Source organism: Lepeophtheirus salmonis, chromosome 6 (assembly GCF_016086655.4).
Source record: "Lepeophtheirus salmonis chromosome 6, UVic_Lsal_1.4, whole genome shotgun sequence".
Classification (NCBI taxonomy): domain Eukaryota; kingdom Metazoa; phylum Arthropoda; class Copepoda; order Siphonostomatoida; family Caligidae; genus Lepeophtheirus; species Lepeophtheirus salmonis.
The window spans coordinates 4,212,713-4,235,936 of record NC_052136.2 but is presented as its reverse complement, the minus strand read 5'-3'; the positions used below and the strand labels follow the sequence as shown (position 1 = coordinate 4,235,936).

Below are 23,224 nucleotides of genomic sequence, written 5' to 3'. Positions count from 1 at the left end.
TTGTGATCAATAATTTTCTTTATAAATGTTTCAACAAGCCGATAGGGTGTTTACTAATTATTCATATTTGATAATTGTTTGAAAGTTATTCGATTAATGTCTACTACTCAATAAATATTTGAAAAAGCCTTTTGAGTAAACGATGCAAAAAAGAATGGAACATTTTACAAGATTCAAATGGCGCAACCTCTCCCATCTATACAAATTATATACCTTCATGTAATGCTGTGTCAGTCCATATTTAGGACTGAAGACTTCAGTTTTGTCCAGTTCAGTCTCAGTCCGGTCCAGTCCTGAATATCAGTCCTAGAAATCTATAAAGTTCGGTCTTTGATGACGTCACTCAACTTTATTCATTCTTTTTTTATCTGGTCTATCCGTGAGAAGCCGATGGCTTGATAGTACCGGTCCTACGACTGAACTGGACTCGACTGAATAAACAAGGGATGAGACAACAATAATTGTACCAATTAAAATTTCTGTGTCTAGGTTGCAACTTGTACAATTTCCTTATGTAAGTTACAACTTGTAGAAGACATATATAAATATAGAATAGTGCAGGAGCGTCCGCTTAGGGTGGCTCAAGGGGCTATAGCCCCCCGCCAAATATCCAAATTTCTAAAAAGATTAATACTTCCATTTTTTTTCAAAAAAATTTAATTTTTAATTTTTTTTTTTTCTAAAGATTAAATAATAAAATTAATTTTTCCTGAACAGTTGTAAATTTTTGACCAACAATTATTTTTTGATGTAAATTGCAATGAAGCTTTAAAATTTTTTGTAAGTAACTGTGTTTTTTTTGAAAAAATTTCCAAAAAAATTACAATTTTTGAATTTTTTTTCTAAAAAATTTAATTTATGGTGAAAAGAAGTCGATTTTTGAAGAAAAAAAAAATATTTTTGTGTAAATAGCTATGAAATTTGAAAAATCCCATAAATTTTAATTTTTGATTTTTTTTTTCAAAAAGTAAATCCATCAACAGAAAAAAATATGATATAATCTGTATTCTTAATTTATTGTGAACTAATAAGGATTATATTAATTAAGTAGTAAAATTTATAGTACCTGTAGGAGTTGTGGCAAGGTCTCTTTGTAATACTGGTCGATCATACCATTGGATGCGTGAAGTTGCTGTATGTAATTATTGTGTGATTCAATTAATTTCAAATTATTCGATGGACTTGTTTCCTCTTGCTGATACTCGAATGACTTAGAATAATCTTCATGGCACTGCGAATAAAATATTATCAATATAAAAACAGGAGTACCAATCAAAATATAGCAATTTAATAATGTGAATATTGAACAACCCTAAAGTAGCATACGTATCATACTTGATTTGAGCAGTTTGACAATGTTTGGCTCAAAATATTTATGATTGTAGTTGTAAACATATATCAATGGGTAAAGGACGCACATTTTGTACGAATGACCTTCTAATTTTGCTAGTGTACCTATTTACTCATCAAAAAAGTGCTACAAATACGTGGTTTTTTTTTTGGTTTTTTAAATTACAAGTTCAAATTCGGGTAGTCCATTGAAAATGTAACACTTACTAATTCAATAGTTAATGAAGGTTAAGTGATAAAAATTAATCCATATTTCGCCTTATTAAAACATAAGCAATTAGTTGTTGTTGTTTTTTTTATCTGAGCTCTTTGCTTTACGTAAAAGTCGAAAAAATTTCATTTCAATCTGATTGACGAATTTCCATTTGCACACTCGAACCAGATGGGCGTTTCCAGGACTACTAACGCGGTTAGCAAGTCCGAAACCTTGGAGAGCAAGAAGGGATCTATAAAAAAGGTCAAACTGGACACGGAGGAGTTAAATGTGGAAAAAGCCCAGGTCAATCCCCTCAAGTCCGTGATATCTCGGGATTTCACAACAGGCTGTCCATAGAGCTATCAAAAAAGTGGGTAAAAAAGCCCCCCGCCAGCCCTGATGTCAATTCCCTCGACTAAACCTGTGGGTTGCATCGAGGGAAGATGTCTGTCATTCAAATACCGAGGCCCTCAATGCCTCCCGCCTAGAAGTCATTATAGTTGCTCAGAACGACTACTTTAATGATTAAGAGAGCTCAGAGATACATCTATTTATAGTATTAATTTTGTTGAAATTCTATATATATATTTAATTGATAAATTATATCTTATTGAAGTTTAAAATAAAAAGTGTTCAGATTTTAATGGACCACTCGGTATATGAAGAAAATAGTTCATTATTTATAAAGCATCACCAAAAAAAAGTATGTCATTTACTTTAAATTGTAAAAAAAAATTTGATTTCACATGAACTTAGTCGAGATTTTAGGTTTAAATAAACAAATTGATCAGTCTTTATACTCCATCTCATTACTTAAAAATGTAAGTCCGTAATTAATTTATAATTAAATACATGGAATTGACAAAATATAAGCAAAACAGTATATTCTTTTTTTCATTATATTGAAGGTAGGTTGGTTGATGAAGAAAATCCATTTTATCATATTTCATATTATGTAAAATACATAGATTAATGCATTATATTAATCATTCTATAATAAAAGCCAAAAGATGTCATTGCATTGTTGTTGTAAGTTACAAAAAAGATCAGGGATACATGGATATAAAGAGATTTTAAAATGCATGACTTTTAATCTAAATCTTAAGATTAAGATATTAAACATGAAAATATTTTTATTTTTTTTGTGTTGGGATTTGAAGTAGAAATTTATCATAAGTAATGATATTTTTGGTAAAGGAACGACGCTTTCTCGGGATATATTGCGATTTTAACCCTACCAGAAAAAGCTTGAAGCAATATTTCACTGGATTATTTGCATTAAATGATGTCTTTCTTTATATGAGTATAAGCTTTCGTTATGTAATTCATTAAAGCTAGATAGCTAGGTGCTACATTTGGCCAGAGGAAAGTTCATGATACGTTTTCACTCAAGATGGAGTTACGTATCATCACGCTACTAAGATCCAGGCTTTCCTGCAAGACAACTTTCCAGACTTTTGGGACCTCAACAAGTGGTAGCCCTCCTCTCTAGACGCAACCCCCTTGGACTACTTCATCTAGATGCTTCTGGAGGAGAGGGGCTGTGCTACTTCCCACAAGAGTTTCTAGTCTGTAGAGGCTTTCATCAAAAAGGAGTGGACCAAGCTGGAGTTTGACTACATTGCCAATGTATGTAAGGAATTTAGGCTTGTATTGAAGTAATTATTAGAGCTGAGGGCTCACATAATGAATAAAAGTTGTGTCAAGTAGTATTTTCAGATAATTTTGATAACAAAATGTCCTCTTGTATATATTTTACTCTTGAAAAATGGCAGAAAATCAAATGTGTACCACTAGATAAAATCAACTCTAACCCTGTACATGTTTCAAGTTGCACTCACAAGAAAGTTTTCACGGTTTATTCTAATGAGCTGAGCAAATGCATTGCAGTGGTTCAATCTAAAAAAATTAATGTATTTAAATAAGTAATTATATTACGGTGTGAATAATATTTAGGGCTAAGCCTCCCCCCTCTCAAATGATGAGAGCTAGAATCGTCACCTGGTACTATTTGCATTCACGTCACAAATTAATCTCTAACGAAGCACATCAAACAAATCTACTAATGAATATTGATATGGATATGACTTCCATATCTAATGTAGAAAACTTGGATAATTTTTGGATTTTTCACATTCAACAGAAAACTGAAAGATGTTTATTTTCTTTCTTGTTTTTTTGTAAAATAAATTATACAAATTTCAAAAAATTTGTAGTTTTATAATTCCATCACAGAAATTTAGAAATTGATTTCCAAGATATCGTTCAAGGACCATTTCTCGGGACATGCCCTACCCAATACAGTCACTGGTGGTAAAAATTATCATGTTAACCATGACTATTTGAAAAATGTTTTGGGAAGAAAGCAGCTTAGCTTTTAGTATGTTTCATTAAATTAGATGCATGCATATATGTAGCAATAGACTTTTAAAGTCGAGAAAAAAGGGATGTTAGAAGGAAAATTTTGATTATTTATGTAATGTTAAGAAAAAGACCATGTTAAGGCTTGACCTTCTCTAATAAAGGTCATTCTGCAAATAAAATAGCATATTATTTTCTAAAAAAAAATGTCGATAAATATTATAAAAAGATTTCATGGACATATTTTTATAAATCATTTCATATTTATGCAAGAAAAAGGGGTGTCAGTTTGAACCAGTAAAACTCCAATGTCGATCTTCAATTTTTCTCCAAGTATAACAAAGAATTACACTTATAACTCAAAGACAAACCTTTAGTTTTTTTACCCTTATCTTTTATGAGCACACGCACTTATTCTTACTTTATTCTTAAACGTTCTTTCTTCAAGAATTAAAGAGTAAAGATAAAATAGTTTGAAAGTAAAAATTGCTATTCAGATTCGAAACTACAAAATAGTATGTAGAATACAGATTTCTTTTACTCGAAGCTTTACTCAATCATTATTTATTTACGCCACAGATATATAATTACTTATATCAAGTTAATTACCTGTATAGTACTTGAAACACGCTTATCAACAAATATGATTTATTATGGGTACAGTTAGAATTATAATTTATTTAGGTAATAAATTTATGTTTATATAAATACAGTGATAATTAGTTAATTAATTAGTGTATAGACTATTTTGGAAAATGTTATGACGTCAATTCCATGCTTTATAAAAATTTGGAAAGACTAAATTAAGTTAATAGTCATTATTAATTTGTTTTTAGGTATAAAAGGTGTACAAATTTATAAATAAGGTGTGCACAGTTTGGGGACATTAAAATATACATATACACACAATACATTATATATATATTATGAATATAATTGTTTTACCCATAAAATAAATATTTAACAAAATGTGAAAAACATATTTAATTATTATATATTTTTTTAAAGTTCTAATATTAGAGATGTTTGACTAATAAAGAATATACGAACAATTGTCCTGATAAATGTATTATAGTTGATCTGCGAATATTGAATTTGAAATTTGTAATAAAAGCTTACAATAAAGGGGAAAAGCTGTTATCCTATCGTCATTTGGCACCAACACGCTACATAAACTATACATAAATCTTCCTCAACTGCTTCAAAAACAAAATATTTGTTATGTTTCAATATAGATTTCTTCATAGTTAGTTTTAGATATTTTTAAGAGATGGATCAATGGAAAACATAACAAGAAGGCAAGATATATTTTTTCTTCAGTACAAAGTTATTGGTTGAATTCAAATTATCTTTTGTTCAGTTGTGAACAATTACTAAATGATCAATTTATAGTTGAAAAGAGGAATTGGCTAACAAACAATTGATTTTGAGCCTTTTTCCTTGTCTATTTTTGAAAAAAAGTGCGAGATACCAGAAGGATAACTATGTGAAGAGGAGGTCAAATGTTATTAAACTTGGTTAGGTTGACTTCTTTGTTTTAAATATTTGACGTAAACTGATTATTTGAAAATTATTCGTTAATTGCCGTTCGACAAAACTTGACAATGTAAATTATTCGATTTCTATTAGGATAGTTATATTCTTCAGCTATTACTTAGTTCTTAAACAGACAAATAGCTTTAAGGAACTTTTTCAATTATATTAACTTCAAAGTACAAGTTAATATGTAATCATATTTTTACAATATGATAGAAATGAGGAAGTGAAAGTAAATGACATAGAGGCATAAATAATATATATTGTGTGTTGGTTTATTCAATTCCTCAAAAATTTGAAAGTAAATTACTTTTTGAGGAATAAAATAAAATATATAAAAATTTTGTGGATAACCACGAAGTCGAAAGATTTCTTGAGACATAGTTTTTTAATGCGTGTTTTTAGATCGTTATACATAACATCTTGAATTACATACATAAGTTCTTTTATCGATATCTTCTTACATATTTGGGTATTTATTGTGAATTTGGCCTTCGACCTATTATCGATATCGATATTTTGAGAAAAAGGATGGTGATTTTATTATTTAGCTTGGAGAAACTAATATATATATATTATATTCGTGCATAGTGTAAATCAATATTGGGGTGTAGTTACTTTAATTTTAAGTAGCGTCCTAGTCGTAAAAGTGCTCCAAAATGTTATTTTAACAAAACTAAAACTGAAACATAGCTTTTATCATCAAAATAAATTTACAATGAAGTATACATTAAAAAGCCAGTTTTACCGTGAGCGGAGTCAGGACAAAGATGAATGAAGTTTAAATTTTTTTTAAATTTGAATTCAATTGATATTCTTTTTTTTAATAAAATATATTGGAATCCCTGTTTTTTTAGAAAGTAAAATGCAGGGCCCTCTTTTTTTTTTTTTTTTTTTTTTGTTGAGGTGACATTTAATTTTGTTTATTTTTAAATTTGGTAAATATTTTTACCAGAATATTGAGCTTTAATGACATTTTTAGGCCCCCTCAATGTCTTTCAAATTCCATCACTGACGGCAACATATAAGTATAGTTGTATTAAATATGATATGTGAAATTATAAGAAACCAAAATATGACATGGTAAACATACCCCCAAAAAAAAAAAAAAAAAAAAAAAAGAATAATAATACTAAGAGATTACTTTATACTATATTGTTATCTCTTGAAGAATTAAAGAATAATGATTACAGCTTTGGAAAATAAAAAATCTCCGTCAATTTACTACTAAAAAATATATAGCACGGACAAATGTCATATTTTATACGACTTTATGTAGATGTGATAAGCAATTTAATTGTTCTAGAGATGAAATACATTTTTGGAAGAGTTGCTAATAACTAGCTTTACAAAGAAACAACCAACAAATCGAATACATTTTCCAAATTAATAGCAGCCAATATTACGATATACCCATCAGAATATGGAAAGGGGCATTGTGGACGTGACAGAAGTGAGGTTAGATGGATGAACAAGGGCAAGTAGAAGCCAAGAAGTCGTGTGGAATATGGTTCAAGAAGTTGCAGGTTTTTATAGAAGCTGTCATTTCTTGATTCCATAATTTGCCGCGATTGCATAAACCCGAAGTAGATGTAAAAGTTGAACTTATAACATCACTTCAATTAAATATACTTAGATGTAACACATCATTACTTTTCTTGTATCTCTCAACCTTTTTCCATAAAAGAAGTAAGAGAGAAAGGCCTAAAATCAGTTGATAGCTAGCCAGTTATTCTTCTTCATTGCAGGAGTATTATTTAATAATTGTTAGAAATTGTTTGTAGATTAACAACAAGGGCTAATTAAAATTCAACTAATCTAAATTCCAAATACAGCTTCATTTTCTGTTTGAAATGTATGTTGTTTTTTTTATTCAAGGGAAACGCCTTTGATCATTGAGATAATCTGCTGTATGTATGGAGTAAACTACATATATCTATGTAGTTAATTTATTTTAATTCTATTCTACATTTGTATAATGAAACGTAGATGTTAAATACAAATGATCCCCTACAAGAATATATGTACCAGAATTCTCAATGTACTTTTAATATACATATATGAACAAAAATTATATTCAAACGTCATTATTCGAAATACTTAGTTGTTAATAAATGAATTTGTTTGAGTAGTAAACCCAAACAATGTATTACTTTGGTGCATGATATTAATTATGATGGGACGATTAATCGGAATCATGAATCGGTTTTTTTTTACTGGAAACCAATTTGACATTGGCATTGGGAAAATAATGTTTTATTTGCCATTTCCATTCTTATGTATTATTATTTATTTCTGGTATTTAGCTATTTATTACTTTTCCAAGTTATGAAACAAAAAATATATTAAATATATCCGTCAAGATATAAAAACCGACCAATTGAATTTGTTATTTGAGTCTTATAATTTTATAAATACTGTAATAAAATAATTTATGCTAAAAAATGCTCGAAAACTGGAAAGAAACAAATTGAACACAAACTAAACCTGAAACATAATATTCTAAACACAAGCGGTCAGTGCAGATTGTTACTTTAGAAGAATAAGTTTTGAAAATGGATCATGGAAAAATTTACCTTTGGAAAGTTTGTCGTGGGATTACTCGCTCTAGAAAAATTCACCTCGGAAAAAGCTTGCCAGCAAGAGGAATCGCCTTCCATTATTTTATTAGATTGTAATTCCTCGAAATTCATAGTAAAATGATATTTTTTAAGTATCAAAGATTCGAGATTGGCAATTGGATTTTTTTTAATCGTCCCATCACTAATATTAATCTTGAAACACTCTATACATGAAACGCACACTCTATGAAATAATGGCTTATGCCCAGTACTGGGTAATAACCCCGTAGTTGGGGACTCATGTCTTAAACCATAAAAATATTTGGGTGAACCTATTTATTTTATATTTGCAAAAAAAATAATTTCATAAGAAAAGTTATTTTAATTATCTCTTTCATTTTATAACTATTCTACTAAATTGAAAAAATGGGGAAAATAGCCATTAATTGGTCAAAAAAAATACAGGAATAAAATGTATTATATCTATGAGCAAAGATAGAGTAAGGTCTTATCTCCTCAAAATGGAGTACGCTACGAATGACTACTGCCAAAACTAATAATATATTTAACTTATTAACGCGACATTTTTCTATTAACAAGCTCTTTTTGCCTCTGGTGATTAAAATTATTAGGGTTTTATCGATCCTTAATATAGGACTTAAAATCGATCCCGTCCCACGTACCCTCCTAAAGTTGTAAAAAGTATAATCTGCTGGTATGTTAAGAAAAAAAACTGAAAAACCCACAAATCCCACTCCATATCAATTATTGATTCTACTATAAGTCCAACAAGGACTTATACGTAGTCTGCTATATATATTTCTAGCCTAGACTACACCAAGTGTTGCCAGGTGCAATTTGACATTTCTTTTGGTAAGTTTGACATTTTTGTAGCATAATCGTACTGAGAATGTTTGGACGTACGACCATCTTTTGTATTGTTTACAGAGACTTGAAAAAATTAATTTGGCAAAAAAAATGGAATGAAGTCGTGAACATTTTCGTGCGATCATTTTTCATAACTTTGGAAGTGGATTATCACGACAAGAGTACATTGATGAACTTAAATCTTCGTATGGCGATGAAGCACTATACTATAAGACTGTGAAAAACTGGTTCAATTAATTCAATCGTGGCCGATGCTAGCTCAAAGACAAATTCCGTGAAGGTCGTCCAAAAACGGCCGTTGTGCCAGAGAACGTTGATGCCGTACATGAAGTGATACGGCAAGATCGTCATATGATATACCGTGAGATAGAGGCATCCTTGAGCATTTCTTCCGCCAGCATACATTCAATAGTGTATGGGCGTAAAAAAGGCCAATTGGTGCAAAGAAATGTTGAAAAAATATGCTAGCGGTACTTCAAAAGACGTATATAGGATCATCATAGGTGACGAATCATGGATCTATGCGTGTGACTCCAAAACAAGACAACAATCGACCGTGTGGGTCTTTGAAGACAATCCAAATCCAACAAAAGTTGTTGGTAGAAGAAGCACTTCGAAGCAAATGGTTGCCTGTTGCTTAGGCAAAACTGGCCATATGGCGGTTGTTCCACCTGAGCATCGTAGGACAGTCAATTCTGAGTGGTATATCACAATTTATATGCCTGAAGTCTTCAGAAAAATTCGAAAACGAACAAGACAAGACGAATCATTGTTCACTATGATAATGCGAGCACTCACACATCGGCTCAAACCAGCATCTTTTTTGACCAGCCAAAACGTCGAATTGTTTATCAGCCGTACATACTTGACTTGGCACCAAATGACTTCTTTTTATTCCCGCACATCAAGAAAAAAATGCATGGTCAACGATTTTTGTCGCCAGAAGATGGTGTTGAAGCGTTTAAACTCATATTTCGGAGGTGTCTCAATTGGAGTGGAAAAAGAGCATCGACAATTGGTTTGAGCGCATGGAGAATACTTTGAAAAACAGTAAAACCATTTTTGATGGTAAATATTCGCATTTTCATTATTAGGCCAGAAATATAAATAGCAGCCTACGAACGTTTTACTCCCTAACAAATCCTCTATGTCACAATCCATCATTCATTCATGTTTACATTTTGTACTTATTGTTATACGTTATCTCCTTAAGACTGGAAGAATAATGATAGTAGATTTAGAGAATAAAAAAAAAACATTAGTCCTTTTCCAAATACAAAAACTATTGCACTCGTTTTAGGTCATGTTTTGAACAACTCTATCCTTTTCTGTTCAGTCCTTCAAAAAGGGAAAAAATTTAGAACAAACTCCAGCAGGCATCCATTTCACTAATTATGATATACGTGGATATGATATATATGAGGATAGGGAATTTATATATATACTTTATTCTACACAAGGAGAATCCAGAATGACTTTCCTATTAATATATTATTATACCTAAATATACAAAAGAACATTTATATAAAGGTCACTAAACCTATAGGTATGAAAATATATAACACTAATATTATTATAAATTACTTGAGCTTACCAATTGAGCATGTTTAGTAAAACTTTAAGCATATGTTATGCTCGAGAATAGTTAGCCATTATTCTTAATGTAGACCTAATTTAAGTATTTATTATTTACTTTTAAAAGGGCTGAAGATTGATGTAGGTTGACGTCACAGAGAAAACACTTGGTACTGTTGTTCTTTTTTGTAATTGTGTTAATTCATTCATAGATCGTTGTGGTGATAACATCTCCCTCTCTTTCTCTAAAATATTAATTTTTCCCTTCTTAAAATAATAATATCTATAAATAAGTATAGTCTAATAATATTTTCACTATATTAATGTTATTTTAAATGTTGAAGGTTCTTCTCTCTCAATTTACATCTACATTTTCTCCCTCCAAAATCATATATCAGTCAGTTGATGTTAACAAGGTTCAGTAGTAACATAAGTCTTGCTTAATAGCTGTAATATATTTTCTCCCTCTAAAATCATATACCAGGCAATTTATGGATCGTATTTCAGTAGAACCATAAGTCTACGACTCGTGGACTTTTTGATAACGAACAAATAGTATAAGCTTTTGCTAGACGGAAAAGGAGTACAACGGTGAGGATTCATCAAATATTTCCTTATTGTTATATCTTTTACTTTTCAAAATGATTTCATTTGTCTGTCACCATTCCTCCCACCTGTGCCGAAATATGTAACAACATTTCTTGAAGGAGGCCTCAGACATGGCCTCCCACTACTACTCGAAGGAGCCTTTGAGGTCATCCAAATTTTGGCGAGAGGTAGCACAAGCTCTCTTCTCGACTACACCCCAAATAGTATAGTTCAGGAAGAAATAGAGTGGGGAGCCGAACCATTATGATTTAGACAAGTCAATAGTTTCTGGCCTCTCTTGATCCAATTGGTCTTGATTTCTGTTGAAACTTGTTGCCGATGTTGTCGTACAAAAGAAGGCTTCTCCAAATCTTCCACATACCTTTGCAAAGTCCAATCACTGTCATAGAGAGCCTTGACATGCTGACTCATCAACTAGAGGTGATCCCGATTTTCTTACGTCTACCGCTACCAGGGGCTTATCAAGGCTCTGAACTGAAGCCACCGTGCTTTTAATCTTGTAAACAAGACTCCAAAAGCTCCCTATGACTTTCATGATCTCTTCTACACTCAAGTTGGTGTTGAGAAAATCAGACATCTTTTACCTTTTCTCCTCAATGCTAACACTTTTTTATTTTGGAAGTTTTTTTTTATTGTTTATTAACTGCAACAGTCCTTACTTTTAATAACACAACCTACCATTTTAAATATTCACAAAAATTGATTTAAAGTCAAGTCCACAATTTTACTTCACACGCAGTAGCCTTTTCCTCGAACTCTACAAAATGTCCATCGATACCAATATCTCTCAAAATTTTGTCCAGAAGAAAAAAGACGAAACAACATACATCAACTTATTGCTGATTGACAAATTATGTCATATATATCTGTCGTTGAAATATTATAATCCATTGAATAGTTTGGATTTATTCAATAATTATGAACAATATCTAAATCAAATTTTACAAATCAACATTCAGGACACGTATATTTTAGTTGGATAAATTTAGAGTGACATTATTTCTAATATTGGTTTGGTCCTAATTATGTAAGACCAGTCAAGTATTACAGTTTGTTTATACAGCTGTCAGTCCTTAAATTGTTCTTAAAAAAGAGAATGGATGAAGCGTATTAAGCAAAAAAAAAAGAGATATGAGAAAATTGTAAACATAAAATTGCATATAATTCATTATATAATTACTTAATTGCATTATATATACTCTAATATCTATATATTAAATGTGACTGACTGTGTATGTGTCTTCAAGGCCATGGCGACCTTAAAATAGATTTTTTTAAGCACTTAGCGCTGGGGTGTATTTTTGATATTAGAAGGGTTCTTTGAAGCTCAGAGAAGCGGCAGTGAAAGAATTTAAACTGCCCCAGAGACCAACAGCCCATAGCCAATGAGTGGGAGTATATTCTATCATATTTGATGGGGCTTTAGTGCTCGTAAATGCGTCGTAAGTGCAGTTTCAACTACCTTGAGGCCCAGTACTTCCCCTGTATAGCCTGAGTGTCTTAGTGTATTTTTGGATTTTGAGGTTTTCTTGATGCTTAGGGAAGAGATGGCGTATAAATTTAACTTCACTCAGGCGCAGCAGTTCGCTTGCACAACACGTGGGTGGGTATGTATTCTAGAATATTGGAAGGGGTTCTTGGTATTTAGAAATGGTGTAGTAGTGTAGTTTAAACTGCCTTGACGCCCGGTACTTCACCTGTACAACCTGAGGGCCGTGGTTTATTTTTGGAATATTATGAGGGTTTCTAGATGCTATGGGAAGTGACGTTGGAGAAATTCTACTTACTTCGGATCTAGCAGTTCACCTGGGCAACCCGTGGGCTGGGGTGTATTATATTAGAAGGTTTCCTTGATGCCTAGAAACGTGGCAATGAAAGAATTTAAACTGTATTTTGTCTCAGAACTTTACCATTACAACCAGAGAGCTAGAGTGTATTTTGGGATATTATAAGAGTTCTTTAAATTTTACTTTCTTAATGTTCAGGCAACACCAACCAAGCTTACTCTATATTCTTTTTTGTAAAAAAAAGTTTACAAAGACATGCAGCGCTAATAATTATAAAAAATTTGAGGGTCTTTATTTTTGTTTTTGATTAAGCAAAAGAGTTCTTAATTAATTTTAATTTCTTAATCTCTTGAGCAGAGCCGGGCAAAACCTACTCTAGTTATTATGAAACAAAAAAAAGAGTATTTGGATTTGTAAAACATTTTAATTTGCCTTGTTGGAAAAAGGAAGTTTTGTTGCTGCGCCCTCTATTAAATCCTATTGTCAGGATGAACTTTCAAAAAACATGGAATGTAAAAGCATTCATTTATTCCTCTCAGTGTGGAATAGTATCATTGCAATAAACCAGAGTACATAGCATCCCTTAACGTTTTAATATAAAAAAAAGCATTAATATATGCACTTGTATATACATAGTGTAAAATGAAAAACATTGATTAATGAAATGAAAATTGAAATTCCCTTTTGACGAGATATTTACGCTCTATTTTATATACAATATATGTAATACATAAATTCATTCAAGACAATGCATACATACCACCACAGTGATAACCTCATTACAATACCTTTCTTCAACAACTTTCTCTTCTTAGGGATTCTCATCAATCAATTTTGGATTGGAGTATTTATTAAATGAAGGGGGAGTACCTATCTATGGAGCACTTTTTAATCATTTATGTTCGTAGGTAGTTATACATATGGATGATAGTAGATAGAATACTATTCAGGTTATTCTCTAATGAATATTGCATATAATTAACGTGACTATCTGATTTTATTATTATTGTTTTTGGTCAATGCTTTGCAATTAATAGCTGTGCCAGATAATTTCCCTAAAAAAATAACTAATAAATTTGATAATCACTCATGCACTCACTTTATTATTTATGTATATATAGAGAGCGGTGAGCCAAAACTTGTAGTGCATGACTAAGTTATGAGAAACGTGATTTTTATGGAGTCAAAAAAAAAGAATCGCAAAACCAATTTGTGATATGTTTACATACTACAATCAGCTATATTTTTTTATCCAGTATGTCCTTCCTCATATGCAATAACAGCCTCGACACCCCGGCGAACTGATTAGCAGCTATTGATGATGAAAGCCGTAGCAGTTTGGAGAGACTCCAAATTTGGATAAGAGGTCTGGCGTACATTTTTCTCAAAGACATTCCAAACTCTAAAGTCTAGGGGGTCGAACTAAGGGCCCCATAGGGATAGGCCAGAAGTCAGCCATATTGTTCCTTCGAAGTTTTGGGAATTTTTGACTTTTATGGCTTTAATGGACTTATTGATGTTGTAGGTAGTCCTGATGGAGATACCAAGGGATTAATCCGGTGCTGGAGGTAATCACACACGCATCCCCTTTCTTGTTATTGATTCCACATTTTAATACTTAGAGGCATGGCATAAAAGGAAAAACTTGTAGTTGTTTTTTTGTTTCAGCTGTCATTTCATTACGTAATGAACCATCGTAATTAAAAATAAATTGGATAAAATCGCAATTTTGCTAGTTTTGGGTACCCACTTTGTACATTTTACTAGGACTTTTATGTTTACTTACAACCTAAAGCCTTTTGTATTTCTCTTACTCCCAACTGTTAAAACTCCATTACTCCCTTTTGAATTCTAATAATAAGTCCTTTGCCAACCTAACATTAAAATATATATTTTAGCAAAGTAGCTCATAACCTAAAATATTATTAGGGGAAAATACTACTACATTTTTTTGGACTGTTAGGTGAATAGATCATATTTATAAATTAATTAACTATTCCCAAACAAGATATGTTCTATACGGAATAAGACAATTAATTTCCATTTTTAGTATTATTTCATGGGGTAGATAAATAATAAGTAAGTACAAAAAACATTTTTTGACGCCTCCATAATTAATTCCAGAATTTGTTAATAACTCAGAATCTAATTAAATACTTTCCCGAAAGAATTGTAGACAAGAAGTACATATATGATAAATTAAAATTTTACAAAGAAGGCCATGAAAAATACTATATGTGTCAGTCTCCGGGGTCGATAAACACAAAAAGGAAGTAGCAAAGAGTTAATATTATATATGTATATATACTAAATATGGAATGGTACGAATTCTAAATTATAGGCGAGTCATGAAATATCTTTGACTCCAACATGCAACGATGAAAGCAGAACGATGAAATATTTAGGAAGATTACAGATTAGATATGTTTGATTAGACGTCCAGTTTGAATTGAAATGATAATTAAAAATATTATAGATACATGATATCTAGATACTATCTAGTAGTACCTTTATACTTTACTTTGAATATGATCAGAATAGTTTAACAACTCATTCTGATCAAGTTCCAAGTAAAGTCTGAAGGTAGAACTACATTATACTACTATTTATATTACATATATAGGTAACTAATGTTGAAAAAACGGTGAGTAGGCTTGATTTTTATAAATCAAAGTTAAAATCATGTGTTCCATCGTTACTTTTATTGTATTTCGTAACCTTTTCTCCAAAAATTAAGAGAAAAAAGGACCAAAATCAGTTAGTAGCACTTTTCCAATTCTATAAACTATTCTACCAACTATAGAATTATGGTTCAATAGTTATTGGAAATTAATTACAGCATAAGAATAGTTAATTCAAATTGATCTAATCAACGTTTCGAACACTCATATGTAAAAAAGAATTAGGCATATCAACTGGTAACGAGAAAATGCAGTGTAAATTTTTATATTAGTGAGATAATACCCTAAACAGAATAATTAAAAACGGAAAAACAAGTTCAATAACATCACGAGGAGTCAATTTTACATTATTTAAGGACTGACAAATCGGGTTGGAGGAGGTAGGGACCAACACTGCAGTAATATTACCCTTTTTAAGTTTATAATACGTAGAGGTATCTGCTTTAAATCATATGAGAGTCAACTAATGAAAAAAGTTCAAGGAAGAATTCATCCATTGTGTCTATTTTCATTCTAAAAAGTGGGTCGTTAAGCACTTATTATTCATATTGCTATTGCTCCGATTTTGATCTGAATATTCAAATGTTTAGTTATTTTCTATATATTGAAATTATTTGATTGGGTGGAATCATTTTATTTTATGTTTTCATTGTGTATACTGTTAATGGCCCCTTACTCAATCATTTCTTTCTTTCCATTCAGTAATGTTTGTAAATTGTATTTTTGATGATAACGTCATTAAGTATATACTTTTGGAGAACTATACATTCATGATTTTGTATATTATAAGTATATTTGACACCAATAGAATAAATTATTAACTTATGATGCGCTTTTTAAGAAAATAATGGAAGGTTAACTATTGTATGCTGGTACAGAAATGGTTTTGCCAGACTTTAATTAATGCTCCACGAATCGAAACCACATGTAAATATAAATATTGATTTAAATTTTTTTCCAAAATGTTGGTCTTTGAAGCCTTCGTGATGTTTAAGATGACTTTTAGAATAGGACTTTTTCTGTACTTTCCACCAAATACAATCTATTTGAACGTTATGTTCCATCCTTCGCTCACATTTGTATTTTTGGTTGTAATCTGGGGGAGTAAGGAGACATATCTCCCCAGATCTCTCACGCTAACGACCCCCATGATGTACAGGGTTAGCAGTATAAATGTACAACTGATTTCAATGTCTCTTTTTTGGTTTGTGATACGTTTTGTAACGTGACTGAAACGTGTCCTACAAATAATTTCACATACCTCTAATCATATTCAAATATTAAAATTTTCAAATAAGTATGTAGGAAATGACTAAATAGCTACAGGCATCAAAAGATTCAGGAAAGTTGTTTCCCTAAGTGTGAATAATGGCATTCAATGAGTAATGTTCACTGATTTGTAGTTTGTTTATTTAGCCAAGTCTTGCTGCTAAGAGATTCAAATAAAGTACATAAGATTAGTCGTTTCAGTTTGTTAGTAGCTTGTTTACTTATTTGTTTGTGATTTAGCTAAGTGCAGTGTCGTTATCTAGCAGATAAGATTTCCTTACCTTATCATTTTTGTATTTGTCATTATGAACCTTTTTGCAAACTCGAGAGGATGTAAAATATTGTTAGGATGCTTCAATAATTCCGCATTAAATTATTTCCTTCTTTATAATATAATTCATGGAACAAAACTTATTTGATCTTACAACTGAGCTTCCATCGATTGTAGAAATAGAGTCAGGCTCTTTGATTTAAGAATTTTAAGGATATTGAAAAACTTCAAGCAAAATTATTTATCTACCAGAGCTGAAGTCATTTTTTGATTAACTAAGACTCAGAATCATATAGACGATAACTTGTTTGGACTCGGTGCCATAAGGACTCAGACTGGATTTGAGCTCAGAATTGCGGTGCGTTGGCTTTTAGTCTCAGAATTATTTTTTTTAAATATCTCTCATTTAAACCTAATAATTTGTAAGAAATTTAAGCTCGCCTGGATTTCCGTAATTTTTCAGATGCATATTATCAATAAGGAAATATCCGTAGTTTTTTTTTTTTTAAAGAACATCGGTTGCAATCAAAATAAGATATCAAATATGTTCAATATACATTTGTATTTAATACTTAGTCTACTAAGAAGATGTAGTACTCAAAAACTTGGAAACGGATTGACTCGGACTTTACTAGGACTCGGAAGGAAGTGGGATTGAATACAGCTTTTTAAAGTCATGCATATTTACTCAGTCCATTGACAAATATAAGTTTATTTGATTAAACGTACATAAAAGTTAGATAAACACGTTTTTTCTAAAATAAAAAGTCCTTAGAGATATAAGTACTTTGTTTCTTATCCCCAACTTTTATTGTTTGACATTTAGTATTGCGTAAAAAAGTAAATACTGTAGTAGAACTGAACAATTATACATGTATGACGTCATTAATAGAAGAACTTTACAATAAAAGATCAATTCTTTTTATTCCTTCAAGATATAGGTGGATGATAATATGTTTTATTAGTTTTCAACTGATGATATACATCACTATACTACATACAATATTGAGTATAAAAGTATGGAAGGATATTAAATTGATTAAGAATGGTTTAACTAAAGTGTAGGTTGGTTAGGGTGAGACTTGCACACAACAAATACCTAAACTTTGAATTATAAAACGTGTAATCTTTTTTTTTTTTTGGGGGGTGTACAGTCTGAGGACCGAATAACACATCTGTACAATTTCATTTATAGATGTTAATATTTAACTAGAGCAAAAAGTCGATGACATTTTAGAAAAAGTAATAGAAAACTTTAAAAATTACATTTTTAGAATGTTGAATGAAATGAAACTTAAAATTTTGGAATACAGAGTAGAGCTTACAATAGCATGATTAAATTACGAAAAAACTGATTTTTATGGAATAAATACAGGACAACTCAGTACCAATATTTGATATGTTTAAATACTATATTTAGCTATGATTTTATTCAATATGTCCTCCTTCACAAGTAATAACAGCCTCGACATGCCAGCGAAAAGATTGGCAGCTCTTGACGATGAAAGCCATGTCCATGGTGCACAACACTTTCGCGAAGGTAGCTCGGAGCGAACACAAATTTGCATGCAAGGTGCTACAGATATTCTACAAAATGCCCCAAACTACAATTTCTATGGGGCTGAGGTCAGTGCCTGAGGTGCACTACATGTTGGCAGGCCAGAAGTTAATTATTGTTGCAGAAGAAAAGTTTTGGTTCTCCTTGCTATATGGCATGTAATGGACTTTTTGATGTAATAGCCAGTCCAAATGTAGGTACCAACGGTTTTGACACAAACATCAGTCTTTTTTTGTGGTTCCTCGATATTTTTAACACTTAGATACATAGGATAAAAACAATTCTTATTTAGTTTGTTTCAACTGTCATTTAGTTGCTCAATAAAACATCGTAATTAAAAATATCGGGGATAAAAACAGCAATTTAATGCATCTACTTATTTTTATCCTTAGTCTGTAAATATGCACAAATTTAGTACAAACGAATTTAAAATCTGCCCTTATAATAGTAATTTTTACTAAGTCAAAAGAAGAACATATTGTGGAGATAGCATTAGGCACAGATAATGTGTCAAATATTTATTTATTTTTAAACTCACTAACTTTCTTTTGTTAATAACTCTTAATCTTTCGAAACAAATGATATTAATATATGTGACCATTGTATATTAATCTCAAATATATATTCTACAAAAAAATTATTCGACGCATTCAAAATCCCAAAAATGAGACTTTTAATAGTAATATATTTTATACGAAGTACCCAAAAAACAAAAAATGGTAAAACCTGTTTGTTTGCACAAGGTTGAGGAATCAGTCTCACCCTAGTGTGGATAGGTTAGTATGTATGTGAAGGATCTTACTTTGATTAGCATTTCTTCAGTTTTTCCTAGAACGGACTCAAAGCTCTCCCGATGATTAAACACTTTCCGACTTTGAATCTTCATATGAAAGGTTTTTTCAAGGAGGGGTCTGGAAATGACTCTTAGAAAGATCCCAGCAATATCTGAATGGATTTGAGAATCCATTTCGATTTCTTGAAGAAAAGAGTCCCATAGTGAGAGAAGACTATTATTCGATGACGTGACTCTGAAAACAGAAGGTAAAATAAGTATGTGCCTATTTGTTAGATATTTGAAACATGACAATGTTTAAACAAAGTAATTGATTTGTGTAAACATTATATTATAAATATTATGCCTAATCGACAAATCTGAATTTGATTTTTGTTTATTTAAATTATTTCTCTTGCATACATACATAAATTGAATATATTAAGTATATGTTAAAGCTATAATCAAAGACTGCTGCAAGAATTATTTTAATTTGACGTTGTAATTGTATCAAAAACCGTAGCGACGTAATTTATGGGAAATTAATAAGGAATTCAATACATTTAAAAACTAAGATACTTTATGTAATGGCATTGAGAAAGAATAAACATTTGTAAATAATAAAATTTAATGACAGAGTAAAATATTTTTATATAAATACTTTCAAAACGTGTGCAAACACTTTGCCCAAAAAAACTTTTTTACTGAATGGGTCCATTTGTGGAACGGACAATCTGGAGGGGAGGAAATAGGTATGATGACTATATTCATACTACAATACCATTCAGTTATGATTCCCAATTTATTTTATATATCTTACCACGAATTACAATCATGGATAAATTTCTTCTATTAACATTTTTTCTTTTTAATTTATATATTAATTTGGGAGATTTTCATTATTTTGTTAAAAGGGGTTAGCGGTTCAAGGAAATTATTCAAGTATCATTAAAATGAAATGAATTTAAAATTGGAGTAATATGAATGAAATCATAAAATATATATATACCGGGTGCAGCCAAAAAATCTTTACACTTTCAACCAAGAACTTTATGAAGATGTATTTCAGCAACCAGTAGTAATAGGGTATATCAATAAAATAAAAATAACAAATATGATGTCTTGGCTAATCATCGATGTAGCCCCCTTGTCAGCGATTATGGGGTCCAGGTTGTCACAGAAGGACAACATTATGTTCTTTATCTGAGGGCCCTGATGCTAATAGAGACCAAATAAAAAGTTATATTTGGTATTAAGGGATCAAATTCTATTAAAATAAATATAGTTAGATTTTGTAAATTAAATTTAAATTGATTCCTCCAGGAAAAAATTATATAATGCCAAAAAGTATATAATTATGTACTTATATATATAAACAAGTATGTTATTATCACTGACTAACAGACATATTATTAATTTTGTTAAAAGACAATAAATACTTAGCTTAGCAAATTTATAATTTCAAAGAAAAGACTAAATCAATAATGATTATGCCAGCAATAAAACCCATCAATCATTACTCGAGTTTTATTAAAGGAATATAGACCCAAAAACTCAAACACAGTAATCTAAGTAGACCACATATCACTGAGTAATCTTTAAGCATACTACGGTTAATGACGTAAAAGAAGTCCATTATACTCTCACTCGCAGTTGACAGGACAACGAAATTATTCTTCCAGTGTTCTGTTTTTTTGAAAATGTATATTTATTAAGAGATATACCGTTTGGTCAAACATTGAACATTAACTCAAGTCTCAGCCTTAGTTATGTGTTTTTTTTATGTATACTATAGGATACGGGTGGACATACTCCGGCTTGCAAGACACAATTGGAACGGCAAATATTTTTTTGTGGTCTGGCAAACAGCTTCTATGAAGTGCTATAAATCTAATCGAGGTGAAACTTCTATTTTTAAATATCAATAAATCACTCTGTTATTCTTTGTTCATCTCTCCACCATTCTATGTCTAAAAAAATGGAAAAAAAGACCTAATGTCCGTGACAAAATTTTAATTTATAGAGAATTGTTCATATGTTAGCAACAACTAATTATAGTTGAACCAATTAACTTTCAGAAAATTAATATGGGATAAGAAAATTAAGAAATCGACAATCTAGAAAAAAAGTGTTATTGATTAATCCGGGATATCGTGGAGTTTTTTATTTATTGAATATTTTAAGTGGTACAATTTTCAACAAATGAAATGTAAAGAAAATCTCTTAAACTAAATTCTTCTCCATTCCAGAGCATTTCTAAAACTCATTGTTACATTTTTATAAAAGCTTATTCAAAGATATAAATAAAATTATATGAATCTATAGTGGTTGAGCTGCAATATGGAGTTGATAAGTGATATTTGTGATTTTTCTACTTTTGAGACCGTAAATGTCAAACATTGTTGATGATAGTTTTGACATTGGTGCCAGATACTTATTTTTTTACTAACAAAGTCAAAGTAATTTTTAGTTCTGGTTTGAAAATTATGGCAATATATTTGTAATCATTTTGTAACTTACATAACAATACTTAATATTTAATGTGTACTTTTCTGGAATTTTTTTAATTTTTGCGAAACATTAGGGGTTCTCCAACATGAAGCCAGACATGTTTGTGATGTTCTAGCAGGATAGTACATCTGTACACACGTCCAAAAAGCCCCCAAAGTAGTTGGAGGACGACTTATCTTTCTGGCTAAAGAAAATTTGACACCCTACTCACCAGATGCCAACCTATTGGACTTAACTTTTTGGGTGCATGTTGAGTACAGGGCCTGTACCGTCTGTCACCCAAATATGAACAACCTCAAGCACACTGTAAACCAGCACTGCGATACCATGTCTGAGGACCATATCTGCAATGGGTGCAAGGCCTTAAGTGCCCGCCTGGAAGCCATCATTGTTGCCAAGGGGGGGCTACATTGATGATTAGTAGCCAAGACAGTATTTTAGATATTTTTATTTTATTGAGATAGCCCATTACAACTGGTTGCTGAAATACATCTTGATAAATTTTTAGATAACAAGTGTAAAGATTTTTTCGGTGCACCCGATCTTGGTAAATGATGGAATAGTTATTTAACGAGGTTATCACATACTTTGATAAAACATCATTGAATGAACCTATATTTTACTTGTTTCCACAGCTACAACGTTAAATATAGATATTTTTTCAATAATATTCCTTTATTTATGAGTATTTTTGTATTGATTTTTTTTTTTTTTTAATTTGGGATTGTATATATTGGTGGTTTTAAGCTAAATTGTCCTAAATGACATTTTTTTTATTTAAGTTATTACAATTTACTAGTTTCATTTTCAATGTGATATTTTCCATTTTTCAAGACAAAGTCATTTTTTAATTCAAAATTGTATTAAATTAATTTATTAATAAAAAAAAAGTAAAATTGATCTATCAACCAAATATTTTGAACTAATAATATGTCAAATGATTTTAAAATAGTATTATTGATAAACTATCATACTTTCTATTGAAATTTAATGATTCTGAGGCCTCGTATACAACGATTTATTCAGAATATAAAAATTATAGTCACCACAGGTATAGCTACAGCTAATGCGCTAAGAAATTAAAAAAGTTTGAGAATAAATGTTTCGAAAGTGATCACACTTAAATAAATATAATACAGATATTCAGTCAGAAAAGAAAGGAATTGGGCTCTATATATACTCAGAGTGGATTTAACCAATGCATCCGTTGTGAATTTGTCAAACAGCAGGGCAATGGTTAACTGCTGAAGTATAATCAAGTGATTGATTATAATAACAAATTATTGTAGCCAACAGTAT

At 30.7% G+C, this 23,224-nt stretch overlaps 1 protein-coding gene across 11 annotated transcripts in view; it reads right to left on the bottom strand.

Annotated features, from left to right (window-relative positions):
- The window catches only part of Stacl (SH3 and cysteine-rich domain-containing protein), a 139,990-nt gene that overhangs the window by 96,762 nt on the left and 20,004 nt on the right, over positions 1–23,224 (bottom strand). For all 11 annotated transcript variants that reach the window (XR_011780708.1, XR_005864734.2, XR_011780711.1 and 8 more), the window contains exons 3-4: positions 19,445–19,670; positions 1,067–1,231 (exon numbers count right to left, since the gene is read on the bottom strand). Coding sequence is in view for 5 of the 11 variants with exons in the window: in XM_040713982.2 (XP_040569916.1) it covers positions 1,067–1,231; positions 19,445–19,670 (391 nt within the window). In the remaining 6 variants the exon portion in view is untranslated. The remainder of the gene's footprint in view (positions 1–1,066; positions 1,232–19,444; positions 19,671–23,224) is intronic.